The 26,006-nt window shown below is 44.5% G+C and overlaps 1 protein-coding gene across 6 annotated transcripts in view; it reads right to left on the bottom strand.

Annotated features, from left to right (window-relative positions):
• Window positions 1-26,006, bottom strand: part of TNIK (TRAF2 and NCK interacting kinase) — a 315,869-nt gene that overhangs the window by 129,028 nt on the left and 160,835 nt on the right. For all 6 annotated transcript variants that reach the window (XM_077348406.1, XM_077348407.1, XM_077348408.1 and 3 more), the window contains exons 3-5: window positions 23,775-23,831; window positions 15,592-15,717; window positions 3,231-3,341 (exon numbers count right to left, since the gene is read on the bottom strand). In XM_077348406.1, the coding sequence (XP_077204521.1) occupies window positions 3,231-3,341; window positions 15,592-15,717; window positions 23,775-23,831 (294 nt within the window). The remainder of the gene's footprint in view (window positions 1-3,230; window positions 3,342-15,591; window positions 15,718-23,774; window positions 23,832-26,006) is intronic.

The following is a 26,006-nucleotide window of genomic DNA, read 5'->3' as shown; positions in this document are numbered from 1 at the left end:
TTTGTTTAAAAGACCATTGATTGAGGTTATTTTCTGGTTTATTCTTCATAAAAAACTATAGGAACCAACCAATATTCTTTTGTTTAAACAAAGGGTCTCTGTACACCAGACTTTCTCAACTGTTTTACCACTGAGAAACCCCTAAAACATTTTTCAGGCTTCGAGAAACTCCAGAAGTGGTGTTGGTTGGGAGCATAGCTGTGTACACGTCCACTCACGGCCCCTCCCTTTCCCACCCCCTCTAGGCCCATTAGGGGCTATTTGGGAGGGGAAGGCAAGTCAACATGACCGTATATGGTTGTGTCACCTGATAAATGCTTAACACATTTTAAAATATATTAAAAATTAATTAACTCCCACCCAGGCAGGAAACTCTTCCCTGGCTGTCAAGAAACCTCTGGATTTCACAAAACCCTGGTTGAGAAAGCATAGCTCAAAGGCTTCACCTGAGTATAGGGTAAATATTATTTTGCCTCATGCTTAGAGGCAAAGATCGATAAGCCACGGAAAGAGGGAAATGCCCAGGTGACCACCAAGAAAGGTGAGGGAGGAGCCAACAGGATACACCTAGTCAATTAGAAGAAGGAGAAGCAGAAGAAGAAGAAGAAGAAGAAGAAGAAGAAGAAGAGTTGGTTCTTATATGATGCTTTTCTCTACCCGAAGGAGTCTCAAAGCGGCTTAACTGTTGCCTTTTCTTTCTTCTCCCCACAACAGACACCCTGTGAGGTGGGTGAGGCTGAGAGAGCCCTGATATTACTGCTCAGTCAGAACAACTTTATATAGTTAGGAGAAGATCAGGTAGAGTTTTGTTTGTGCCAGATCACAGGGTCAGATTCACGAACCGTCCTCTCAAATCACTGGAGGTACAAAACACAGTTCACTTCACACATGATTATCATGAGGCGAAATCCAGGCAACTGCACATCTTCCAGCTGTACCAGCTGACTTGAGTGAGCGTTTGATACTTGGACGCAGCATCAATTACTAGAACAATTCAACAGCTAGAACAGGGGTAGTCAAACTGCGGCCCTCCAGATGTCCATGGACTACAATTCCCAGGCTCCTGGGAATTGTAGTCCATGGACATCTGGAGGGCCGCAGTTTGACTACCCCTGAGCTAGAACCTGCCTCTTTGCACTTGGCCTATTTTAAGGAACTGGGTTCCCTGTTTGCAAATTTAAACCAGTGTGTGTATCACAGTGGCTTCCTGAGACAGAAATAAAAAGTCGATACAATAATTGATTAGCCACACTGTGTCGCTTGCCTCTCGTATCGAGTTGCAAAAGTGCAGCAACTGGAAGTGTTTACTGTAAATGAGCAAGCGTGCTTTGTCCCCACCAAAGCGCAAGGGCCTCTCTGGGAGTGTCTTTGAGACCTTATTTCTGTTTGCAATCGGAGCATTTAAACTTCCTTCTTTCTCTTAATTTTGCACTGGTGGCTTAACTCTGGGAGCAGAACCAAGAGCATGTTAAGAGCATGCATGCACGCAGCGCTGGACAATAAAGCCAGTCCCTTGGCAAAAGACTATCTCTTCCTCCCCCCCCCCCCCCAGGGCTCAGTAAAATTGTCAAGTGTTGACCAGTCCCCAGTGATAAAAATATTGGGGAGCATTGTGCTAGAGGAAAGTGGAGAGATCCACCCATGGCCATGATATGGTCTGCCCAACCACAACATGAGGACATTGTGCAGACTGGTAAAAAAAGAAGTGGGTGAACTGTGGTCATCCGAGCCGAACCTCCCATTCCCTGCCTTCAAATGGTCTGAATCAGCCTGTTAAAATTCGGCCTGCTTTAAATGTATCCTCGCTCTCCCGTTTTCCCAGGCAGTGCCTGAGAATTGGGGGGGGGGGGGGGGGGTTGTGCACATTAAACACTTGCTTGGCGATGTGTCATATTTCTTTAAAAAGATAATTAGAGCATGTTTTCTTCACGCTGACTGATCTGGTTAATATTGTTTATAAGTATTACATTATAATATTGTTCTATTGTTTGGGGAAATGTTGTTACCCACCCAGTGCCCTTGGGAATAATAATAATAATAATAATAATAATAATAATAATAATAATAATAATAATAATTCATTATCATCAGTGTGTTCGTCTTGGTTTTGGATCGGACTGCTCCCTAGAGCAGTTTGGGATAAGGTCAGATTCAACACACTATGAAAGTTCCCTAAAGCAGGGGTAGTCAACCTGTGGTCCTCCAGATGTCCATGGACTACAATTCCCATGAGCCCCTGCCAGCAAACACTGGCAGGGGCTCATGGGAATTGTAGTCCATGGACATCTGGAGGACCACAGGTTGACTACCCCTGCCCTAAGGGAAAGTGAGGAGAACGCACATGTATACTGTAACACGTGACAATGCTGCAAGCTGGCTTCTTATTACATATGAATGGTATCAGCTGCACACAATTGCTTTCCACGAGGAAATGTGCAACACATTTAACGGAGCGTCATTCCCAGCCTCATTGCAGCACAAATTGCGATGAGCTACTCATATCAGTTACCATTTCCCATAATGCAGCCGTCCTGAACTAAGTCCACATCGGGTCAACTTTGAAGCAGAAACTTTCCGGAGATAAAAGATGCTCCTATCTTTGAAGCGATAAGCAATTCTTCTATTGGATACATCTTTGCTCCTATTAACGTTAACGAGGGATGCTTCCCCCCTGCCACAACAGGGTTAAAGCCAAGGAAGGAAGAGAGCCAATGGGCACTGACTCTCGCTCATATATTATGCATCCTATTTAAGTACTCATAAATCATTCACACACATAAAGGGCATGTAGAAACTTTCCCTCTCTGACAATCTACTAAGGCTCAGACGTCATCTCCTAGGCTATGCCTTTTCCAAGAAACTAAAAGCAAAAGAAGAGACCCTATGCAGCCATTTTGTCCCCCCCCCCCCATAAACAGTAGTTTGCCAGTCCATCTCCCCCTCCCACAAAGTAAATTTGCCACTCCCTTCCCTTGTTGGTCTGCACCAAATATACTTTAACATTAAGAGAAAACCCTGGTTCAAAGAAATTATTCAGCGTTAACCAGTCTTACAAACATGACGCTAGGCAATGGTTAATACAGCTCAAGGGAAAGAGGGTATTAGTCTTGGGGACAGGGAGAATTTGCAAACCACCTCGGAGAGAGCCTGAATTACATTTGCACTGGGTCTCAGCACCACATGCAGTCACTGAAAGGCGGAGCGACAGTTTGCTGCGTTTGGACACGTACCCGTAAAATCTCCCTGCAGATGTAGGCGATCCACTCCTCCTTCAGTGTGTTCCCTTTTGTGTTCTTGATCAGATCGGTGACAGAGCCAGCGCCACAAAACTCCATCACCAGCTGGCAAAGGAAACAAAAGTGCAATTATTATAATTAAACAGAAAGCATCCTCTGGGTTACAATAACCCAGCAGAACACACTGCAGTTGGCAATGCCACGGGAAGAGAAAAGGCGATTGTTAAAGTAACAGCAAGTCCCTCCGCTTGCAGCGTTCAAGTTCTTGTCCTGGGAGGGGGTCAAAAGTCGGAAGGAGTCACAGTAAAGAGAAACTAGCGTTATTTATGTAATTCCGGCTGCAGATCGGAGTACAAAATGTTTTATAGTCTTCGTGGCATTCACCCCTTCCCAACATCCTCAGGGGATGGATCATAAATATTCCTATTTAACAGACTGGGAGCTGAAGGGGAATGAGGGCAGTGTTGAAGAAGACCCACGGAGTGAATGGCTCAGATTCTCCTGGCTTTCTATTAAAGCTGTAGAAAACCAAGCAGGGGCCGAAAGTGGTACCCATGCAGTTGCGTGGATTGGAGAGTGTGAAGAGGGACCGAGCCTTACAAAGGGGAAGAGCAGAACATAACTAGCAAGCAACTCAGCGGAAAGAGGCCGGGTATTCTAGTGGCTAGAAGATCGGGCTAGGTTCTGGAAGACTCGGGCTCAAAGCAATTAAGTCTGCAAGGATATGGGATTGTGACATGTAGCATCACACAGTGTGAGTGGGTGGGTGGGTAGGGCAAGAGACAGCATGGTGGAGTGATAAGGCGTCTGGGCAGCACACTGAAGGTCCCTGGCTCAATTCCCAGCATCTGCAGGTCAATTCCCAGCATCTGATCAAAAAGATCAGGCCACAGGGGATATGAGAAACCTATACCTTGTAGAGCTGCTGTCTATCAGACTGGACAAGCGGGACCTCGACAGGCCAAGAGTCTGACCTGGAATAAAGCAAGATCTGAGAGGCTTGGAGGACTCCGTCATGAAGCTTGCTGGGTGAATAAAGGCCGACCACTCTCTTCCAACCTAATGTAGTTCATGGGGTTGTTGTGAAGATGAAAATGGGAGAAAAGAGGATGCTATGTACCATGGTGAGTGCCTTGGAGGATGGGCATGACAAAAAATGCACTAAAACAAATATCTGTCCACTTGCGGTCTGATTTTAAGGCCTCTGGCACTTTGCTCTTGGCGCTGTGTCTAAAATAAACTAGGCTGCTAGGAATGCAAAGAGGCTACAGTTGCTTTGGAAGCCAGAGGTCCATAGCCCCAATGGGTGTTGCATTGGCATGCGCATTAGCACACACAGCCACATTGCAGGGCCGATCACCCAGTTCACATAGGATGTGGTGTGCCTAACTGGCATCATGTTTAAAAATGGAGCCTATATACCTAGAGGAGGGACGTTCCTGCTGCCATTGTGCAAAATTCCCAATCAATTAGAAAATAAAACAGGAATACCTGCATGCAGCTCCAAACTCTCTCACACAGACTTATACACACCATCTGCTTTCATAGGATACAAGTAGGGTCCTTTGTCCCCAGTGACAGCCAGCATGGTGTAGTGCAGGGGTAGTCAAACTGCGGCCCTCCAGATGTCCATGGACTACAATTCCCAGGAGCCCCCTGCCAGTGAATGCTGGCAGGGGTCTCCTGGGAATTGTAGTTCATGGACATCTGGAGGGCCGCAGTTTGACTACCCCTGGTGTTGTGGTTAAAGTGCAGTGGCCTTTAATCTGGAGAACCACATTTGATTCCCCTCTCCCCTTTCCCACTCCACATGCAGCCAGCTGGGTGACCTTGGGCTAGTCACAATTCTCCTAGGGCTGGTCCCACAGAGCCGTCCTGTTAAAGCTCTCAGCCTCACCTACCTCACAGGGTGTCTGTTGTGGGGAGAGGAAGGGAAAAGAGTCTTTTAAGTCCCTTTGGGACACCTTTGGGTAGTGAAAAGTGGGGTATATAAACACAGCTCTTCTTCTCCATGATGCATCACAATTCAGGATATTCGGGTGACAGATTTTGTGTGCATCTCTAAATATATACCCTATTTCACTAAAAAAATAAAATAAAATTGGCCTATGAGTGATAATTACGAGTGTGGACAATGGCCTTCACAGTTTTAGGAAAAATAGCCTTACAGCACTTAAATCAGGAGCTGACAAAAGAATAAAATTGTCTGCTTCTGAACAAATGGCTCAGATGATTTAGTTAAGGGACTGTCCTTTTGGAACATAATGTAGGCTTAATGGGGTACCACGGATAGCCTGAATAGAATATTTTAATAGAATGCAGTATTTAATAGAATAAAGGAAATAAATTCTGTATGAGAACGATAGAACTGTGTAGACTTCTACTACAAGCCCCTTCGGCAATATTTCTGATTGTTCTTAGGTTCATTTCCCTTTCAGTTTTTTTTCCAGACAGAAGGACCATTTTAAACACTATATGGACTGGCATGATTGCTACCGGTTGAGTGGTTGTTACCACACCCCCTCGGAAAGGATAAAACTTCTAAAGATTCTGTTTATAACGATGCTGCAGTGATGCCCAGTTAATGTGGGCCAGCCCTTAGAATCCCAGGCTTCACAATTTATTTACTTGTTTAAGTGCTGAATTCCAACCACTCATGAATTTAAAAATTTACATTCACAACATTTAGAGTGGATCAGCACAATCAAAGATATTGATGTGTGCATCTATTCATCTATTACTGATGCAGTTATCTTAAGAAGAAGAAGAGTTGGTTCTTATATGCCGCTTTTCTCTACCCAAAGGAGTCTCCAAGCGGCTTACAGTCACCTTCCCTTTCCTCTCGCCACAAGTTAGTTACTACCTTAGTTACTGCTGGGCTATGTTAGTTACTGATGGGCCATGGAATTGGGCTACGTGGAATTACTGATGGGCAACATGGTGCATCAGTATTTTAGGAGTGGGACCTTGAAATCACAGTTTCTATATACTTATCAATTCCCTTTTCAAATATTTTGTATGATATAACCCAGACAAATGTAAACTCTCCACAGGATCAGCAGTCCATGAAGGAAACGGCTGACAGTTGCTTCATGTTGGCCTCAGTAAGACCAATTACGCACTGGGAACTTCATTGCCCCAGCTCCCATGCAGGAGCACAAATCGGGGGCAGATGAGGTGTTCCATGCCAAATGCTCCCCTGCGTGGGTGCAGGAAGAGGTGGGGCAACCTGCCACGTCTAAAACTCCAGCCTGCAGACCAGCATGAAACCTCCAGTGCATAAATGGTCTATGAAAGCCATGAAACGCGAAAAAGTCCTATAAACCTGCCTAGTCCTATATATTCCTACTGTATTGACCCAGCATCTCTAACACCAGCCAATGGATTTTTTCAGAGCTGAAAAGGACAGTGCACATTTGTGTGCATCACAATAAACAAGGACCGGCATTCAGAGAATCCAAGTATGATAACATAAAGCCTCTACAACCATTCGTATTCTCACAAGAGGCTACAAAGAGACAAAGCATCTCTCTCTATGTGCAAACAGTTCCTAATTAAGAAGTGACAGAAAATGACAAATGCATTCTATGACACATTGCAGTCACGAAATATTGAACTGATGGGATTCAATGTCATTAACAGTATCCAGTCCATTGATTAACTTGAGCTAGGTTGGCTTCCTCAAATCGACAGGGCTGTTTGTCTTTGAGTTCTGACTTTTCAAAGATGAATATTTTTAGCAATTTGCATGATGCACCCCATTCAACCAGTGTAGTAAAAATGCCTGAATAAAATATAACACCTTAAAGATTTAACAAGAACCAGGCTAGCTTATGAGAGACTATTCACACAATGTCATGTTGGTGCTACTAAGCAGATCCAGAGCAAATGGAAGACTGGGACACAACTAACTGCCAAATGAGAGGCAGATCCAGTTAGTTGTGCCATAAATGCATTAAGTAAAAAGATGTCAAAATATTAATCATATCCAACAATGTATTCCTGATTGCACCAAGGATTGCCTCTGTCCATAAACAATTTCCCAGCCTCTCAAAGCAAAACTTGGGACCTTGATATGTGTCCCTTTACCATCTGAGATAGGGAAGGTGGCACTTTACTACAGGTCTTCCCAGATGTTGCAACACATCTTTGGAATGAACTCCTGGGGAAAACATTTCCTTTTTTCCCCCTATGAAAAAAGGAAGTCATAGCTATTTAAAAGAGGCTTAGAGAACATGACTTGGTTAATTCTGGTTGAGTACACATCTTAGCTGATTCTGATACATTAAATATTTTGCCCCTTTTCTTGAGGTTCTTATAACTGTGATTAACTGATGTAACTTAGGAACTGTAACAAACAAACAAACAAACAAATAAATAAATACCCCACCCCAATGAGTTACTTTTATTTATTTAAAAATCTGATTGCCACTTTGGGAAAGTTTTAATTGAGAGATGCAAAGTATTTTTGGAACAAATTAAGTTTGTGTATGTGTATAAACAAAAAACATTGTTCCATGTTACCGGAACAATGAAATTAACATAGCCCACAGACCGGTCTTGTAACATTCCTCATTATAACAAAACTTCACCTCTGAAGTAAACCTATTCCCGTTCTCTAGGCTGGGAAACTGTGTATAACATGGATGAAGGACACTGTACAGAGTAGGAAGGTGGGCTTCTCCCAAGTTTTATTGCTGAAATCGGGAAATAAATTTACCCAAACATGAACTATTTACCAATTTGGGGCTTAGGATACCTCCATGGAGCTCCTAGTGAAGATGCCAGCGGGTTTACACAGCAGTGCACAGTTTCAGGCCAAAGCTCTGAAGTTTTAATTCTTCCTAGCTCTCAGCTCTGAAGAAATGCTTGGACAAATGGCATGACTGCTTCAGTATGGATGAACTCAGTTGGTTTGTCTAAAGCAGGGGTAGTCAAACTGCGGCCCTCCAGATGTCCATGGACTACAATTCCCAGGAGTCCCCTGCCAGCATTCGCTGGCAGGGGGCTCCTGGGAATTGTAGTCCATGGACATCTGGAGGGCCGCAGTTTGACTACCCCTGGTCTAAAGGCTGTTGGGAGTAAGGTCTCCTTTCCTGGGAACTCTCCTTGGTCCTGAAAATCTCAGCAGTGCCTTCTTTCCTGATGTTTGCATCATATTAGATTCCCATTCAGGCCAGTCTTGTTCAAACTCTCACAGAACCTCAGGCAGTCTGGAACAGGCTCTTCCTGACCTCTTGAAAGTGTTTGTGTATCATAAGAGGCTATGATTTTAGGAAGACACTGAAGAGTGATTCCGGCTTGGACTGGATCCTTTACAGTTGGCTCCTCCTCTTAAACATGTCAATCTGCTATTGTTCCTATACCCTTTCACACAGAGATGTAAGAGAGGATTCATAGAATCATAGAACCATAGAGTTGGAAGGGGCCATACAGGCCATCTAGTCCAACCCCCTGCTCAACGCAGGATCAGCTGAAAGCATCCTAAAGCATCCAAGAAAAGTGTGCATCCAACCTTTGCTTGAAGACTGCCAGTGAGGGGGAGCTCACCACCTCCTTAGGCAGCCTATTCCACTGCTGAACTACTCTGACTGTGAAAATTTTTTTCCTGATATCTAGCCTATATCGTTGTACTTGAAGTTTAAACCCATTACTGCGTGTCCTCTCCTCTGCAGCCAACAGAAACAGCATCCTAGCCTCCTCCAAGTGACAACCTTTCAAATACTTAAAGAGGGCTATCATGTCCCCTCTCAACCTCCTTTTCTCCAGGATTCTAGAGCCCCTGCTCTGTTATGGCTTTAGTGACACTTTTAAATCATTGTATTCCAAAGACAAACCTTTAAATAATTTATCATATCCGAATAAAAGTTGGTTTGATGCTGAATGTAAGATAGCCAGGAAGGAACTTGTATCCTATACAAGAAAGTTTTGCCACTCAAATACCAATAGCTTCTGCTCTTAATTCACTCAGATGTAAATACAAAAATCTTCTTAAGCAAAAGGAACTGGATCATTCAAAACAATCACTGTATGGTTTAACCAAGGTCAGAGGCTAGTGGCGTTCAGAGTAGGTAAGATGTCCTCTTTCGGCAATACATTGTGAGGAAAGTCTATGAGAAATTGCTATCTTAATTTCACCTTGGAAAGAGGGCAGGAAACCAATTCCCCAGAATGCTCATTCTTGTACATGTATTTTTTCTACACCCCCCCTCCCATCCTTTCATTCTAAATCTACCAACCATTCTAAATCTAAATTGTGAAGGTTGCCATGGAAGCAATCCCTCTTTTGACAGGAAGGCGAGTGACTCTTCCTCCTCTGGGGAACAGCTCTGTCACCCGCATTCTGCCCCCAGCTTTCACCAGCCTGGAGCTCCGTCTGCCTGCCTGCTGTACAGCACCAGATTCTACAATCAGCAGCAGGGCAATGAAAGAGCCAGTGCTATTTGTACATGCACAGCAGCTCCTTTCAGTTAATCACTTCAATACACCCTGGACAGTAAGGACAGATGACAAACATCCAGCAGAGTGGCACCTATACTGCACTGTGGATGTATGCTTTGTGTTAACATATTAAAATTAAAGAAGGGCTCCAGAGCTTGCAATAATATTTCCAGAATCATCTCTGGAATACCAATGTGGGCAGAACGGATTTTGTCTTGTCTTTTCACTCTGCGCGCAGTTCAGGGCTGCTTGGCTGTCATGTTCCTAGTGTCTTCATGATTAGGTCCTGGGCATGTATTAACCCTGGATATGTATGGATATTTTCAGTGCTGTGATCTTGTAGAACCCAGCAAAGAATGACAAAGTGGGGCTAGGGAGGGTAACGCAGTGGACTAAATCAAACTGCTGAACCCAACAGATGCAGACTGGCTTCCTAAGAGATCTGCTCCTTGTGGCCAAGAGGTTGAGACAAAGAGAAAGTGGTTGTTTCTTCCTCATCACCCAATACTCTGAACAGCTACCATTTTACAACACTTTATCTATGCAAGCCATTGCAAGCTTTCATAGCCAACTCCTCCAACAGAGAGCAACAGAGAGTCAAAGCAGAAGGTACTGCATCCATGGGTATTATTTGGGGATGCTGGTGCCATTTTAGAAAATAATTTGGCCATTCTACAGTGGTACCAGCCAATATATGGGGGAAGGAACCACGACACCAAACTGGCACTACATCCAAGATGTCTACAAGGATACCCATCTAACATCCTTGAAAAGCCAGGTTTGCAACTTGGGAGTACTGCTTTTCTCAGGAGTCACCTTAAGAAAAACAGCTGGCTGCAGTGGCTCTGTTTTTGCCCAACTTTGGCTGGTGCATCAGCTGCACATGTTCCCAGTTCACTCAACTCTACCCACAGTGATCCATGCCTTAGTGACATCTAGACTGGACTACTGTAATGTTCTCTACTTGGAACCACCCTGGAAGGACATTCAGAAGGTGCAGGTAGTGCAGAATGCTACAGCCACATGGCTAATCAGAGCAAGCTACCAGGAGCATGTGACCCTGATATTACAGCAATTATACTGGCTACCAAGCCCAATTTAAGGTGCGGGCATGGCCTTTAAAACCATGCATAGCATTGGATCAGGTTATCTGAAAGACTGCCTTCTCCCTTATATTCCTGTCTAAGAATTAAGATCAGAAGGAGAGGCCCTCAAGACTGTCCCATTAATCAAAGAAGTTCATCTGATGGGCACCAGGGAGGGTTCCACAGGGCAGTGCACCTGGCCCCTCACTTCCAACCTTTAGGAGAATGTTGAAGGAAGTTTTATTTAGGATGGCATTTGCCTAATTTAGTTTTACTTACTGGCAGCCCTAAATCATAATCTTAAATGGTGGTCTCCTATGTATTTTTTATTGTTTTAATTTGCATCGCAAGCTGCCATGAGTTCCCCAAGGGAGAAAGGCATCTAATAAAAGCTTTAAATAAGTAAATAAAACAAGCCAAAGCTATACAAAAAAGGAGAAAGTCTGAATCATCGGGTCATACAGACAGAGTTGGTCCTTTGGTTATGAAGTTCTTTAAAAAGTCAAAAGAAGCATTTTAAACTGAGCAACCAATGAAGTTGTTTCAATGCAGGCATGATGCGTTTGTAACAGCTTAGGAATTCACGTGGACAATCAGCTGAATATGAGCCAACAGCGCGATACGGCAGCTAAGAAGGCTAATGCGATAACAGCCTGCTTTGCTTTGTTGTTAGGTGCGAAGTCGCGTCTGACCCATCACGACCCCATGGACAATGATCCTCCAGGCCTTCCCGTCCTCTACCTGCTTTGCTAGGAGCACAAAATCTAGAACAAGGGAAGTTATAATGCTATTCTATTCCGTGTTGGTTAGACCTCATTTGGAATATCGTGTCCAGTTCTGAACGATATTGAAAAACTGGAACATGTTCCTAGAAGGGCAACCAGGATGGTTGAGGGGTTGGAATCTATGCCTTATGAGGAAAGGCTGGGAGTTGGGAATGTGTAACTTAGAGGAGAGGAGGGCAAGGGGTGATATGACAGGTCCGTTTAACTACGTAAAAGTTAGACCTGCTGAAGAGGGGGCCTACATGTTTACTGCAGCTTTAGAGACAAGGAGCAGTGGAATCAAATTATAGGAAAGGTAAAGGTATCCCCTGTGCAAGCACCGAGTCATGTCTGACCCTTGGGGTGACGCCCTCCAGCGTTTTCATGGCAGACTCAATACGGGGTGGTTTGCCAGTGCCTTCCCCAGTCATGACCGTTTACCCCCCAGCAAGCTAGGTACTCATTTTGCCGACCTTGGAAGGATGGAAGGCTGAGTCGACCTTGAGCCAGCTACTGGGATTGAACTCCCAGCCTCATGGGCAAAGCTTCCAGACGGCTACCTTACCACTCTGCGCCACAAGAGGCTCATTATAGGAAAGGAGGTTCCACTTAAATATTAGAAAGTATTTTCTGATGATGAAGGCTGTTCATAGATGGACTATGCTGCTTTGGAGTGTGGTGGAGTCTCCTTTGTTGGAAGTTTTTAGGAGGAGATTAGATGAGCACCTGTCAAGAGCATGTGTTTTAAGGTTGGGAGCTTGACTGGGTGGCCCTCTGTGGACTCTTCCAGCTTTGCCTAATTGTAAGTCTGAGCTTAGCTCCACAAGTGGCCAACATTTCCAAGAAATGCCTTTATGTCTTCCATCTAGTGTTTCCTGCTACCAAATGACCTCGTGCCCTCCTCCTATCTCTTGACACTTGTACTCTCTGAAGCGCTCATGTTCAACTACTAAGATAGCACCGTTGCCCTTTTTGGAGAGAACGTATTTTGCACTTTCACTGAATTAGCTGTCCTTCTTGTAAAACGGTAGCTCTTCCTGGAAAGACAAAATGTTTGCATGGCGAAGGCAAGGAGCACCGTGACGAGAGCAAAATCACTAGGGTGGGATGTTCTGGGTCACAGAATTATAACTGACACAGGATTTGGATGAAATCAACCCTTGGTGGATTACTTATTCGTTCTCTTGCAGTAAAATAGAGAACAGGTTGTTGGGAAGCGTGCCTGTCTAGAACTCAGCACCCTGTCTCCCCCCACCCTTGCCTACATCAGAGGACAAAGCCCCCAAAAGTATGCTGAGCATCCAAGAGCTGGTCTGCCACTGCCTGGAACTTTAGCTCTTCACCAGCAGTACTGAATCGCAGTCACTGTTTCCCCTTTAGAGGAATCTGTTATTTGAAGGTGACCTCCTGGATTTCTTCACACAGGGGTGCCTTCTCCAACTGGTGTCCAACACCCCTATTACTCTTTGTCATCAGGCATCCTATATGGGGTTTGGGGGGACACGGCCCCACTAGCTGGAAAGTTCCTGGTTTTCTCTACCTCAACTTCTATTAATTACTCCACTGGGAAGGGGCAGTCAAATCTGGTCCCAAAGGCAATTTCATCCAGGCACTGATGGTCACACCAGCTGTCATCTATACAGCCTTCTGAATGGCATGGCCATGCTATGTGTCCCCCACAATTTATTTGGAAAAGAACTGTGCTTGAACAAAAATGCTGCATACTTTAACACCCCCTCTCTTTTGGACTTTGTATGTTAACACGCTAGTCCTCATGTTCTATGACTGAAGGATCTTCACTTCCCAATGATGAGAGCTTTATGATGAAGCTGATGCTGGGGCTGGGTTAACCAGGCAAAATGAATCTTCTGGTCTTCCAATGGCTGCTACCTGGAATCACAGAGTTTGAAGGGACCTCCGGGGTCATCTAGTCCAACCCCCTGCAGTATGCAGGACGCTCACAACCCTATTGTTCATCCACTGTAACCTGCCACCCCTTTGAACCTTCACAGAATCAGCCGCTCCGTCAGATGGCTATCCAGACTCTGTTTAAAAATTTCCAAAGATGGAGGAAGCCTGTTCCACTGAGAAACTGCTCTAACTGTCAGGAACTTCTTCCAGGTGTTTAGATGGAATTACTTTTGCATTCATTTCATCCCACTGGTTCTGGTCCCTCTGGGCCAAGATAGAACAACTCTGCTCCATCCTCTATATCAAGGGTAGTCAACCTGTGGTCCTCCAGATGTTCATGGACTACAATTCCCATGAGCCCCTGCCAGCATTTGCTGGCAGGGGCTCATGGGAATTGTAGTCCATGAACATCTGGAGGACCACAGGTTGACTACCCCTGCTCTATATGGCAGCCTTTTAAACACCCCCCACAGTTGCGGAAACTCCACACCTTTGAGAAAACAGAAACTGCTAAGCTCTGCAATAGTGGATCCTTTTTAAAGCACCGAGCTCCGGATTTTCACTCATCAAGGTTTCTTTTCTGCTCATTCTCTTTGCACCAGGACTGTGGCCCTCTATCTAGGTTTCCAGGAGAATAATTTAGGCTGGAATTTGTTACCTGCCGCATCCAGATTTGAAGGAAATCAGCGAGTGCATCTAACAAGCCTTTAATCTCTCCCCTCTGCTGCTCCCTCTCACCCAGCTACTGAGCAATGCGGAAACGGGAAGGTGCCTATCTAGTGTGAAGGCAACACAATATGTCAGAAACCAGTCTTGTTTGAAAGAGATTTCAATCTGTATTGAAAGAGTTCTCGCTTTTTTCCTGCTTCTGTATAACCTCACGAAGTGTTGATAAAGAGAATTACTCGGGCGTTATCAGCAGAGTTTTATTCCAACAAAGGTGATGGGGGGGAAGTAAACAAATGTTTATCTCCGGAGCAGGGATGACAGAATTCTCACAAGTTCTAATTCAATCAGTTGCCTAAAAATGTAGCGACCGAGAACACAGGACAAAATGTGGTGTCCTGCTCCCAATTATGAGCCAGTACAGGGGGCACTAATCCCCAGAGATGGTGTGGGGTGGAGGTTACAGTGTTGAGTTAGGATCTAGAGAAGACCCCAAACTCAAATCCTGATCCAGTAATGGCTTGTTGGCCATGGTCTCTCAACCCTCCCTAATTTACACCATTGCTGTTGGAAGGGGAAAACCTGTGCGCCCTTTACCTCCTGAACACTTTGGGAAATGGGCAGGACAAATATGCAATAATTTATTGCTTTCACACAGGACTGAGAAATGATTAAAAGCCTGAAACACGGTACTCTTTTTTAAAAAACTGAATGACAAGCCTGGAGCACAGGCCTGTAAAGAAGAAAATTAATTATTTCTGTACGAGTTGTAAAAGTAGACCATTCAAGAAATGCAGGACAACTGCCAAAATGACCACATTGTTTTCGAGGGGTTCTCATCGTTGTCTCTGCTACAATTAATGCTGGGTCCCCGATATTACGCCACATGTTTCTCCTTTCATCAGCAGCCAATGGTGAGGAACAGGGAAAGGGGGAAAACACAGAATAGAAATACCAGAAAATGTTCTAGAGCAGGGGTAGTCAACCTGTGGTCATCCAGATGTTCATGGACTACAATTCCCATGCCCGCAAATGCTGGCAGGGGCTCGTAGGAATTGTATTCCATGAACATCTGGAGGACCACAGGTTGACTACCCCTGTTCTAGAGAAAGTAGACGAAACGTAGCACAAGAAACAGCAGCACTGCGCATTAGTAACATTTTTCTACTAGCATAGAGTCCCAATCTACATTATATTAAATTTAGCGCATCGTGAAAAAAGGGCACTGTTTCCATTTCAAACGGGGAGAAAAGAAATGTTCTCTCTCGTAAAATAACGTGTGGGTGACCTAAGGTAATAGAGGAACAGTTTCTTAAAAACACACACACAACTGAATTCTACAAAATGTCAAAGGAACAATCAGCACCCCCTCAGCTTCAACAGGCAAGGTCATAAGAACATGGAGTACTATATGTACAGAGGTAGTATACTAAACTATAGCAAATGAGAAGAATAGAGGCATGGGGGCGGGGGGGGAAGTATGCATACCCAAAGCTGATCATCCATTCCTGGAGGATTCTTTTTAATGAAAGCACCATAATACGTTGCAATATTCCGATGATGAGAATACTTCTTCAGCATGTTAATTTCTTGTTTGATTTCCTCCTCTTCATCCTGGATAAAAAGAAATATATATATAATATACGTCTCATGTCACAAAATCAACGTCTGGTTTCTTGGCTATAATTATTTCTCTGTCTTATGGTTCAGAGTTCTTAATGTGGTCGTGACACTCTGGCAAGTAGGCCAAAAGGTTCAAATTCCTGAAGCAGGAGAGTTCTCCCCAACACACACACAAAGAAGCAGTGGGGACAAGAAAGGATGGTGGCCACAGCTCCTGCCCTGTTTTTCTTGACCAAAGTCCCAGAAGTCCTCTCTCTTGCTCGAAGGACTTGCCCTGAAGTTGCCTTGCTCATCCCCTTGCTCAATCTCTTACTCTTACTTACTACACTGCACCCCCTTTCAAACTACCCCGGATGCTTTGATAAAACTTCATTAGACTTTGAGTTTTGGGGATGTGGCAGACGTGGCATGCCTGATCTTCAAAACAGTTACAATATGGCTTGGATTAGACCAGTTAACAGACTTTAATGGTGGTTGAAACCACGAGAAGGATTCATGTTTTAGGGGCTGTTAAAGGTAAAGGTATCCCCTGTGCAAGCACCAGGTTATGTCTGACCCTTGGGGTGACGCCCTCTAGCGTTTTCATGGCAGACTCAATACGGGGTGGTTTGCCAGTGCCTTCCCCAGTCATTACCATTTACCCCCCAGCAAGCTGAGTACTCATTTTATTGACCTCGGAAGGATGGAAGGCTGAGTCAACCTTGAGCTGGCTGCTGGGATTGAACTCCCAGCCTCATGGGCAGAGCTTTCAGACTGCATGTCTGCTGCCTTACCACTCTGCGCCACAAGAGGCTCTTTAAGGACTGTTACTCTGCAATAAAACCCTGAAGGTCATTACCAGGATCTGGATGTTTTCTAGAGGCCTCTTGTGCAGTAAGGTTTTTGGTTGGGTTCCATTGAGGAAGCAGTCACAAGCCAAACACAGGCTTCACCGGTTCCTTGTTTGGATTTGGACTTTCCAGTGCCATTCCTACAGTTACACAACACTTCCGGCAAAACTGCAATGTTATGCTTGTGCTTTTAAAGCATTGCATAAACTTTTTCTATATTCTGTAAAATCTTCTTTGGTTGTGTTACCATTAAAGGTAAAGGTAAAGGTATCCCCTGTGCAAGCACCGGGTCATATCTGACCCTTGGGGTGTCGCCCTCTAGCGTTTTCATAGCAGACTCAATACGGGGTGGTTTGCCAGTGCCTTCCCCAGTCATTACCGTTTACCCCCCAGCAGCAAGCTGGGGACTCATTTTACCGACCTCGTAAGGAGGGAAGGCTGAGTCAACCTTGAGCTGGCTGCTGGGATCGAACTCCCAGCCTCATGGGCAGAGCTTTCAGACTGCATGTCTTCTGCCTTACCACTCTGCGCCACAAGAGGCTCATTGTGTTATCATTACACAATGGTCTTTCTTCTTTTGTACCGGCCCAAATCCTGCCCACTCCGGGCTCCACCTCTAAAGTCTCTAGATATTATCCAACCCAACACTGACAACCCTATGCCTGCCACAGTTTCCCAACCCTTCAGCCTGCTGAATCAGCCTTCTCTCTTTTCCTATCCATACCCTTCATATAATTCTGCTCATCTCAGTCTTTCATTTCTCTGTCTCCCCCCCTTCCACTTTTTTTTATGTTGCTTTTTTATAAATATCTCATTTACTGTATTTTGATCTATTTTAAACCAATGCACCCAAGATGCTGCCTTATACTGAAAAAGACCCTTGGTCCATCAAGGGTGGTAATGTCTGTTCAGACTTGTAGCAGATCTCTAGGCTAAAGTCTTTCCGATCACCTAAATCCTGAGCCTTTTAACTGGAGATGCCAGGGACTGCACCTGGGACCTTCTGCATGCCGAACAGCTGCTCTGCCACTGAGCCATGATCTCCCCCTTAATGCCAGGGCACGAAAGATCATTGATTCTTGGGAAGGTAGGCCTGACATCGAAGTGGACTCCTCATGTCCCACCAGAAATACAACACCACTTGCCTTTCTCTTCTTCTACTCTTCCCCCCCACACACACCCTCTGAATGCCATCTGTTTGGTTCTGGTTTCACTTTTATTTTATGGACCAGAAAATGGAAAGACACCCTGGCGTTCAACTAAAAACTGCACACCCAGGCTCTTTTGAACCAACTGCAGCTCGCAGCCAGATGTCACATTGAGTGTGGAGAGGAAGTGAGGTTTTCTTTATGAAGCATTACAGGGAGGGGCTGAAGCCTTGTAATCGCTGAGAGAGAATTTACAGAAGGCAAGCAGAGTGCTTAAAGAGCTTAAGGAAATGTCACGAGGGGAAAACAAAAAAAGAACCAAATTAATACTGTCTCGGAAACAACCTCCATTTATGTCTGCATGCCTCCCAAAACACAGGGTGCATAAGAAGGGATGATTCACACATGTAAATATATCACTAAAGTTCCTCGCAGATTGACGACTCCTAGCAGGGGGTGAACAAACCACTAAAAACCATTGGCCCCATTGAAAAGCATGTTCCTAGCTGGAATACTGGGAGAGACAGAATGTTCTCTTTGTAGTGTGAGATCGGTTCCTTCACGCATGCAAGGTATCACTTGATGCCAACAGTAACCAAAGGGACCCGCAAAAGCGCCAGCACCAATAAAACTAAAGTCCTTAGAGAGCTCCAGGACCATTCAGTAAGAATAGCAGAATTCCCTGAGCACAGTTGCACCTCCCACCAACAGTAACATGGGAAAAGGTGACATTGCATTACATGCAATGCCAGCTTGGTGTAGTGGTTAGGAGCACCAACATAATCTGATGAGCTGAGTTTGATTCCCCACTCCCCCCCCCCACATGCAGCCAGCTGGGTGACCTTGGGCTGGCCACAGCACTGATAAAGCTGTTCTGGCCGAGCAGTGATATCAGGGCTCTTTCAGCCTCACCTCCTTACAGGGTGTCTGTTGTGGGGAGAGGAAAGGGAAGGCGACTGTAAGCCACTTTGAGACTTCTGGTAGAGAAAAGTGGCATATAAAAACCAACTATTCTGCTTCTTCAGTAATATCAGAGCTCCCTCAGCCTCACCTCCCTCACAGGGCGTCTGCTGTGGGGAGAAGAAAGGGAAAGAGAACGCAAGCCACTTTGAGGCTCCTTCTGGTAGAGGAAAGCTGCATATAAGTACTAACTCTTCTTTTCTTCTTAGCAAGGCATACACAAATATTTTTAATCTTGTTTGAACTATTTCCTTGGGGTTATCACCTGCAGATCCCTAAGTATGTAGACAATCAATTCATTTAGCGCTCCCTTAAAGGCCTTGGGTTCTGTCTTGTTTTCTAGAAGTCAACAGTGTTTGCTCACCAAGGAATCCCCTTGGTGAGTTTTAGATAGGAAAAAAACCTTCCCCATAGCAGGCCTGCTCATGCACAGTCCCCAATGCGGGGAAGATCAAAGAACTCATAATGCTCAGATTCAAATGAGTAGCCGTGTTGGTCTGAAGTAGCACAATAAAATCAGAGTCCAGTAGCACCTTTAAGACCAACAAAGGTTTATTCAAGGCGTGAGCTTTCGAGTGCAAGCACCCTTCGTCAGACTATGATCTTCTTACATGACAGGGAATATATATTAAAGGTGGGCAGGATTTGGGGCAGGGAGGGACCTCGGTGAAGTAGAATGCTATGGAGTCCACCCTCCGAAGCAGCTATTTTCTCCCGGGGAACTGATCTTTGTCGCCTGGAGATGAACAGTAAAACCGGGGGATCCCCAGATCCCACCTGGGGACAAACATCATAACATTCTATCAGAGGCCATGGTGGCAAGTTCAAAACTCCTCTATGAGATTTCCCTCCCCCCCATAGGGGAGTTACTACAGAAGGCCCATATTTATAGACATGTCCAAAACATCACACGAAAGGCTCATGACCAAGGCATTTGGGGATTATTTCTTTAAGAACAAAACTGCTTGATCATACCAGTGTTGTCTGGGGGCCTAATCCTAACCACGGCCATTATCTCATCCACACAGCACTTTCTGAGCAAGACGTATTATGTTATTATGTGTTCTTTTAGGAAGGAACTATTCCAGGTTTTCTTTACAAAGACGGAAGGAAGAAATGCCTCACACAGAGAGTGACCATGACCACTGATAGGAAGCACGTAAAATATAGCAAGCTTGTGGGGACGCATTCATAACCAGGATGTTCTTAGCAAAACAGAGTTTCTGCTTGAACAGTGTACAGAAATTGTAATTGCCAACGTTTATATCTTCCTACCACCCAAATGACAAAAATTGCATGTGCTATGGTAGCACAGGGCAGGGGTGGCCAAATTCTGGCTCAGTTTGGCCACCCCTGGAATAGGGTATTGCACTCTGCAACTTGTTCTCAAATGTTAGGTGTACTTGCAATTTTTCCTATAGAAAATGAACACATTTACATTTCATAATTATGCTGCATTTTAATATTCTAAGTTATAAATGATGCATTTCTTGTTCAATCAGTAAAAGAAGTTTCAATTTAAAAGGAAAGTAGTTTCCATCCCCCCCCCCCAAAAAAATCAGGTTTTTTTAAAGGGGGGCTGATGATGTTAGCTGTTCATTCAAGTCTGACTATTGGCGATCCTATGGCACAACTGCCACCATGATTTCTGATCTTGCACTGCTTCATTTAGTTGTGTAATGTTCTGACCGGTGTCCATTTTGATCGTATCTGACCACCACATTCTTTGTTAGCTTGGTTTCCTTTTTCCCCTGACCAATCCTTGCTTTCTCCAATGAGTTGGATCACATGATATGGAAGAAGGATACAAGCCACCAGCACCACTCCTAGCAGGAGCCTCACCCAAGCCAAACATAAAGGATTTTGTGGGCAAATAGCCAGCAGTGAAGGTCATAGCTTGTAAGCCAGCTGTGTTCATGGCAGAGAATTGTCATATCAGAATGTGCCCCAGAACTCAACTTGTGTTCCCATAAGAAATGGCTTCCACCTATCTCGTGGCTCTTTATAGATTTCTATATACCCTAAAGCAGGGGTAGTCAACCTGTGGTCCTCCAGATGTCCATGGACTACAATTCCCATGAGCCCCTGCCAGCAAATGCTGGCAGGGGCTCATGGGAATTGTAGTCCATGGACATCTGGAGGACCACAGGTTGACTACCCCTGCCCTAAAGCTTCATGGGTAAGCTTTTCACCCATGACACATGCACCTGTTGGCTACTTACTGTATTAGGCCTGCTATCACATGGTATGAGCTCGCCAATGTTTTCAGTGGTGTTTCCATGTCAAGAATACCACAGCTACCATTTCCAGGTCTGAGCTCGCCTTGGGAGTCTGCTGATGGCTTCCACATTATTCTTTATGTGACCGCTGTTATTTCTTTCAAACGGTAAAGTGGATGGAACTGGGCTGAACCCTATACGCTAGCGATCCACAACCTGTGGGCTGCGGACCACATGTGGTCCGTCAACTAACTGGAGGTGGGCCCCGAAGGACGCCTTCTCCCCCCCCCAGCCCTTTACTTCATCCCCCCCAGCCCTTTACAACACACTTCACTGTTGTGGTGTGTCTGTATCTTATTTTGAAGGGATGTTTAAACATTGCCATAGCGATCAGAGAGCGTTAGGGCAGTGGTTGAGAGTAGAGGAGTAAACTACCCCCCCACCGGGCCTCAGTAAAAGGCGTTGAGTGGTCCCCGGTGTTGAGTGGTCCCCAGTGATAAAAAGGTTGGGGACCACTGCTATACACTACAATTTTAATTGGGTTTTAAAGATAAGCAAGCTCCGAAAATCTCACAATGGATTTCCATACAAGAAACTTAACAATCAGGCGGAAAACCAGTATAATTTCTGGTGAACGAAGGCTCTCATTAAGCAGCCCTCCAAAGTGCTCATGCTTCCAAAAGCTTTAGTCATTTTATACTTTCTTCCCCTGTGGCTTTTTGGCAAGCATGTAGTTTATTTTCCCCCTATTAAAGGAATAACAAGCTTAATACCTTGAAAATCCCTGTTCTTTTTGTCATATAAATTCCTCGGTGACCATGTTTATGCGCCTGCTGTAAGACGTTTTTCTAAATGTACAACTGCTGAATGAGCACACTCCCCATGCGCCCATTCTTCTACTTGGGAGGTGCAGAACTTTGACTCTCAATATGTTAATGACTTCTTCATATGAGTAGCCCAAAGTGTATTTCTCCTACTTTGGGTAAAATGACTCAGAGCAACACTGAGACAGTGGGTTCCAACTTGCTGCAGCCGGGAAATTTGCCATTGAGTACAGCAAGACATTAAAGACCAGTAAGGCAAAGCATTAAAGACGATAGATGGCATTTTAAAGGGTCATTTCTTTGCAGTTACCGTCTTCTCACATTGCATTTGAACAGGTTTTGCTGAAGAACTGAGGAGGGGTGCTTATCCTGCTTGCTGGAGCAATTAGAAAACCAAGTGAAAGTGTGCAGAACTGCTGTTTTAATGCTAGACGCATCCTTAGATTGCCTGGTAGGTGTTAAGTAGCACAGCAACTACAGTTTTATGAGGGTCTCCTGGCGTTCCAACTCCGTTTAACCTGATTTGCACAAAAAAAAGCATGCTTAAGGCTGCTGAAACTGAAGAAAGACTTCAAGGTGGTATTCATGGGTGCCATGTGGAACTTTGAAAATCCCTGTTCCTTTGGTCATATAAATTCCTCGGTGACCATGTTTATGTGCTTGCTGTAAGACATTTTCTAAAAGTACAACTGCTGAATGAACACACATCCCCATGTGGTATGTGATATGCACAGGAATCCACCAGCACCTTTTCTGGTGCCCACCCACTGTTTTTAGGAAGTGAACAGGGTCACGTAAGGCTTTGGCCCAGCAAGGCTTCTGACTGACTACTAAAGATTTTTATTGTTTTAAATGTTGCTTTGGCAGCAGCTTCCATCATGGCACAAGAAGCTGCCCCGTGTGACAGATGCTAATCATTCTGCAGCTAGTTCCGCCCCCTGTGGCAGCTATTTTGTGGCAGTCATTTTGTTGTTGCACCCACCCATGTTATGTCAGAATTCCAAATGTGCCCACAGGCTCAAACAGATTGGGGACCCCGGGGGGTACGCAACAGAAGAAGGGAAGCCAAGGGAAGAGCATAAGGGAAGAGCGTGAGGGGAAAAAATCAACTTTCTTCGGAACTGAACTGTAACTCAGGAAACCTCACACTGAAATAAGCTGTTAGCCTTTAAACAGCCACTGGACTTTTGTTTTATTCTGCTGCAACAGACTAACATTGCTACCCTTTTCCATATGACACACCATTCTAGTTGCCATGATTGGGGACATGGAGCAACTGAAATGGAGAAATTGTTTTCAACACGCAAAGAAGGTATTGTTTACCAGCATATTGGTCAGCGACAGAAATGAGGAAGAGATTTAGAAGAAAGGCAATGAAGTTCCACACCTGAGGGACCACCTCTTCCAATATGATCCCTTAAAAGCATTATGATACACAAATATTAAATTATTGCTGATTCTTGGCTCCAAAGAGATTCAGCTTTTCAGCCTTGGCTCCAGTCTGGTGGAACGAGTTACCAGTTGAGATCTGGGCCCTAATGAAGCTGTCAGAGTTCTGCAGAGCCTGTAGAATGGAAGTCTTCCACCAGGCTTATAGTTGAGGCCAGGGGGGCTCAGAACTATGTGAGCTCTCCTCTCCTCTCCTCTCCATCTAGGCTTTCCCCCCTCCCCTGGGATATATTCCACTTCTGCAATAATCAAAAACTGCCAGCTAGATAATGGTGTTTGGTAGAATGGCAGAGCACTTGTGTGTTTTATTGTGTTTAATTTTTCTGTTTGTTATTGTAAACCACCCCAAGCCCACTTGAGGGGAGGGGTGGGCTAGAAATTAAATTGTAAATAAATACAATGAGTCTAGTGCTAGGAAGGTGTGGGTTCCAGGCAGTGGTCCAAATGGGACGTTACGATGCCACAGCTACTATTTACATGGGTTTGAAACTATAAATAATTTGTCTGGGGGTAGCCCTGAACCTTTTGCATGGGCCATATCACACCAATACATGTCAATGAAAACCAACTGCATTTAAAATATTGACTAGGTGAAATAAGGAAGGAGGAATACATTACCCCAGTGACGTCCATAACTTTAATGGCTGCAAGCTGTCCCGTTTTAACATGACGACCCTAGGACAGAAAAAAAAAATGGTTTAGTTTTCCTAGATACATAGCAGAGGCAAAAATTCACTGAAAAAAGGTCCCGAAGTTCTGAAGCCTTATCAAATTCAAACTGAGCCATAGTTCAGAGCCTGTGGATTGTAGCTTAATTCTCTAAAGAAACTCGCTAGAAAGTAAATTTCAATAACAACACTTCATTGCCTTCATTACCCTTTAGGGTACGCTGCTAGCACAGAACATTACTACACAATCTGCTCTAGCTTCGAGCCCATAAATGACTATATCATCACACATTTCCATGCATGTGTATAAAAGTCTCCTTACTTTGAGCTATGATGATATTCTGGAGTTAGACGGTTCACCTGGGACATCTTTGAGGATCTACAGGGGCTCCACCCAACTTTATGGGGAGTGAAGGGGTAACACGAAAGCAGCAATCACACCACTGCTGGCAAGTAACCTCTGATTTGGACCAGAGTCTTCAGGCATTTTCTTTTCCTCTTGGATATAATGATACATATCCACAGACAACTTACCATTATTGTTTTTTAATTCCGAATTTTCCTTTCTAGCCTGAAGCAGAAGATCTGCTTTAGAGCTGAACATGCAAACGGCTAATAATACCCCTCAGAGCTGACACTTTGATACTAAATAAGGTCCTGAATATGAAAGAATTAGTAGATTAGCCTCATCCCACAGGGAATGAAATGCAGGTACACGGCATAACTGTCAGCCTTTGACAGGATGACCCTTTGCGACTGAGAGAAGCTGCAAAAACGAGTCACGTTCTTACAAGGAATGAAAAATGCCAAACCAGGTTAGAATTCAAATTACCCCAAAGCAGAAGGGAAAAAGGAACCCAAAGTGACTGGCATGCACCTAGCATTTTACACACAGTGCTGATTTTTTTTTTCATATTTTTGGCAGACATGTTGTTTTCAAAGCACTTTTGATATCACATCCCCCTCCCTTAGATTCATTCTCAGGGCAAAGAGAAGAAACCAGCAAATGACTAAAGTCTGCGTTCAGGGTGGGAGGAACACAAGCAAGCCTGTCATTCAGGGTTTCAAAACATCAATCCCCCAGGGCAAAAAGAAGCCGTACCTGTGCTGCTGGAGTATTATGGTCTGTTCAGAGATAAGCCAAAAGATACAAATGGAGAACAGTTATCCATTATGACACACAGGATCCCAAAATAAAGTGGGGGGAAAGTAAAATATCTGAGAGTATCCAATAAAATGGTGATGCTGCTGTACATAATATACTTTTAAAATGATAAAATAGGGGTCCAACAGCATTAACATTTTGAAGCCCAGAATGACACACTTTATGCATTCTTCCAAGCTATTCCTCTATGTCTGTGTCTGAAGATTCAGATACAAGACTTGACTCTCCAGCCATTTGCTGGTGTCTTCTCCTTACTTTCTACATCATGTAAGGAAGTGATGGGACACCATAGCGCTTCAAGAACAATCTGTCTTGTTCTTGAATAACAAACATGAATAACAAAACAAGTGCCAATGTCACAGAACAAAGTTTGATTCCAGTGGCACTTTTAATACCAGCAAAGTTTTATTCAAGGTGTAAGATTTTGCGTGCATGTACACAAAAACTTAAACCTTGAATAAGACTCTGTAGGTCCTAAAAGTGGCACTGGAATCAAATTGTCCTGCTGCTTCAGACCAACATGGCTATCCACCTGAAGCTAGTGCCCATGTTGTTAATGATATATGCTTAAGTTTTTGAAAGTAAGGCATGATGTAAAGCAGGGGTAGTCAAACTGCGGCCCTCCAGATGTCCATGGACTACAATTCCCAGAAGCCCCTGCCAGCAAATGCTGGCAGGGGCTTCTGGGAATTGTAGTCCATGGACATCTGGAGGGCCGCAGTTTGACTACCCCTGATGTAAAGGTTGAAGACTTCATTTGGGAACAAAGTCCGGTTTGTAATTTTTCCAGAAAGTGATGTCACAACAAATCACAGTTTGTTCTTCTGTCTACAAACTAGGGTTCAAAACAGCCCAGTTCTGATTCAAATCCATACTAAGATTTTGTTTTGTTTTGTGGGGGGGGGGGGTTGGATTGAGAAAGAGTAGTAGATTCTGGACTGAACAAGACTGGAAATCAAAGGCTGAACCTTGTGTCGGCTTTTCAGACTCAGTTACCGTACGAAGCATAGTATTACT

This window comes from Paroedura picta, chromosome 8 (genome assembly GCF_049243985.1).
Source record: "Paroedura picta isolate Pp20150507F chromosome 8, Ppicta_v3.0, whole genome shotgun sequence".
Lineage (NCBI taxonomy): Eukaryota > Metazoa > Chordata > Lepidosauria > Squamata > Gekkonidae > Paroedura > Paroedura picta.
This window is presented reverse-complemented; position numbering and strand designations above follow the sequence as displayed.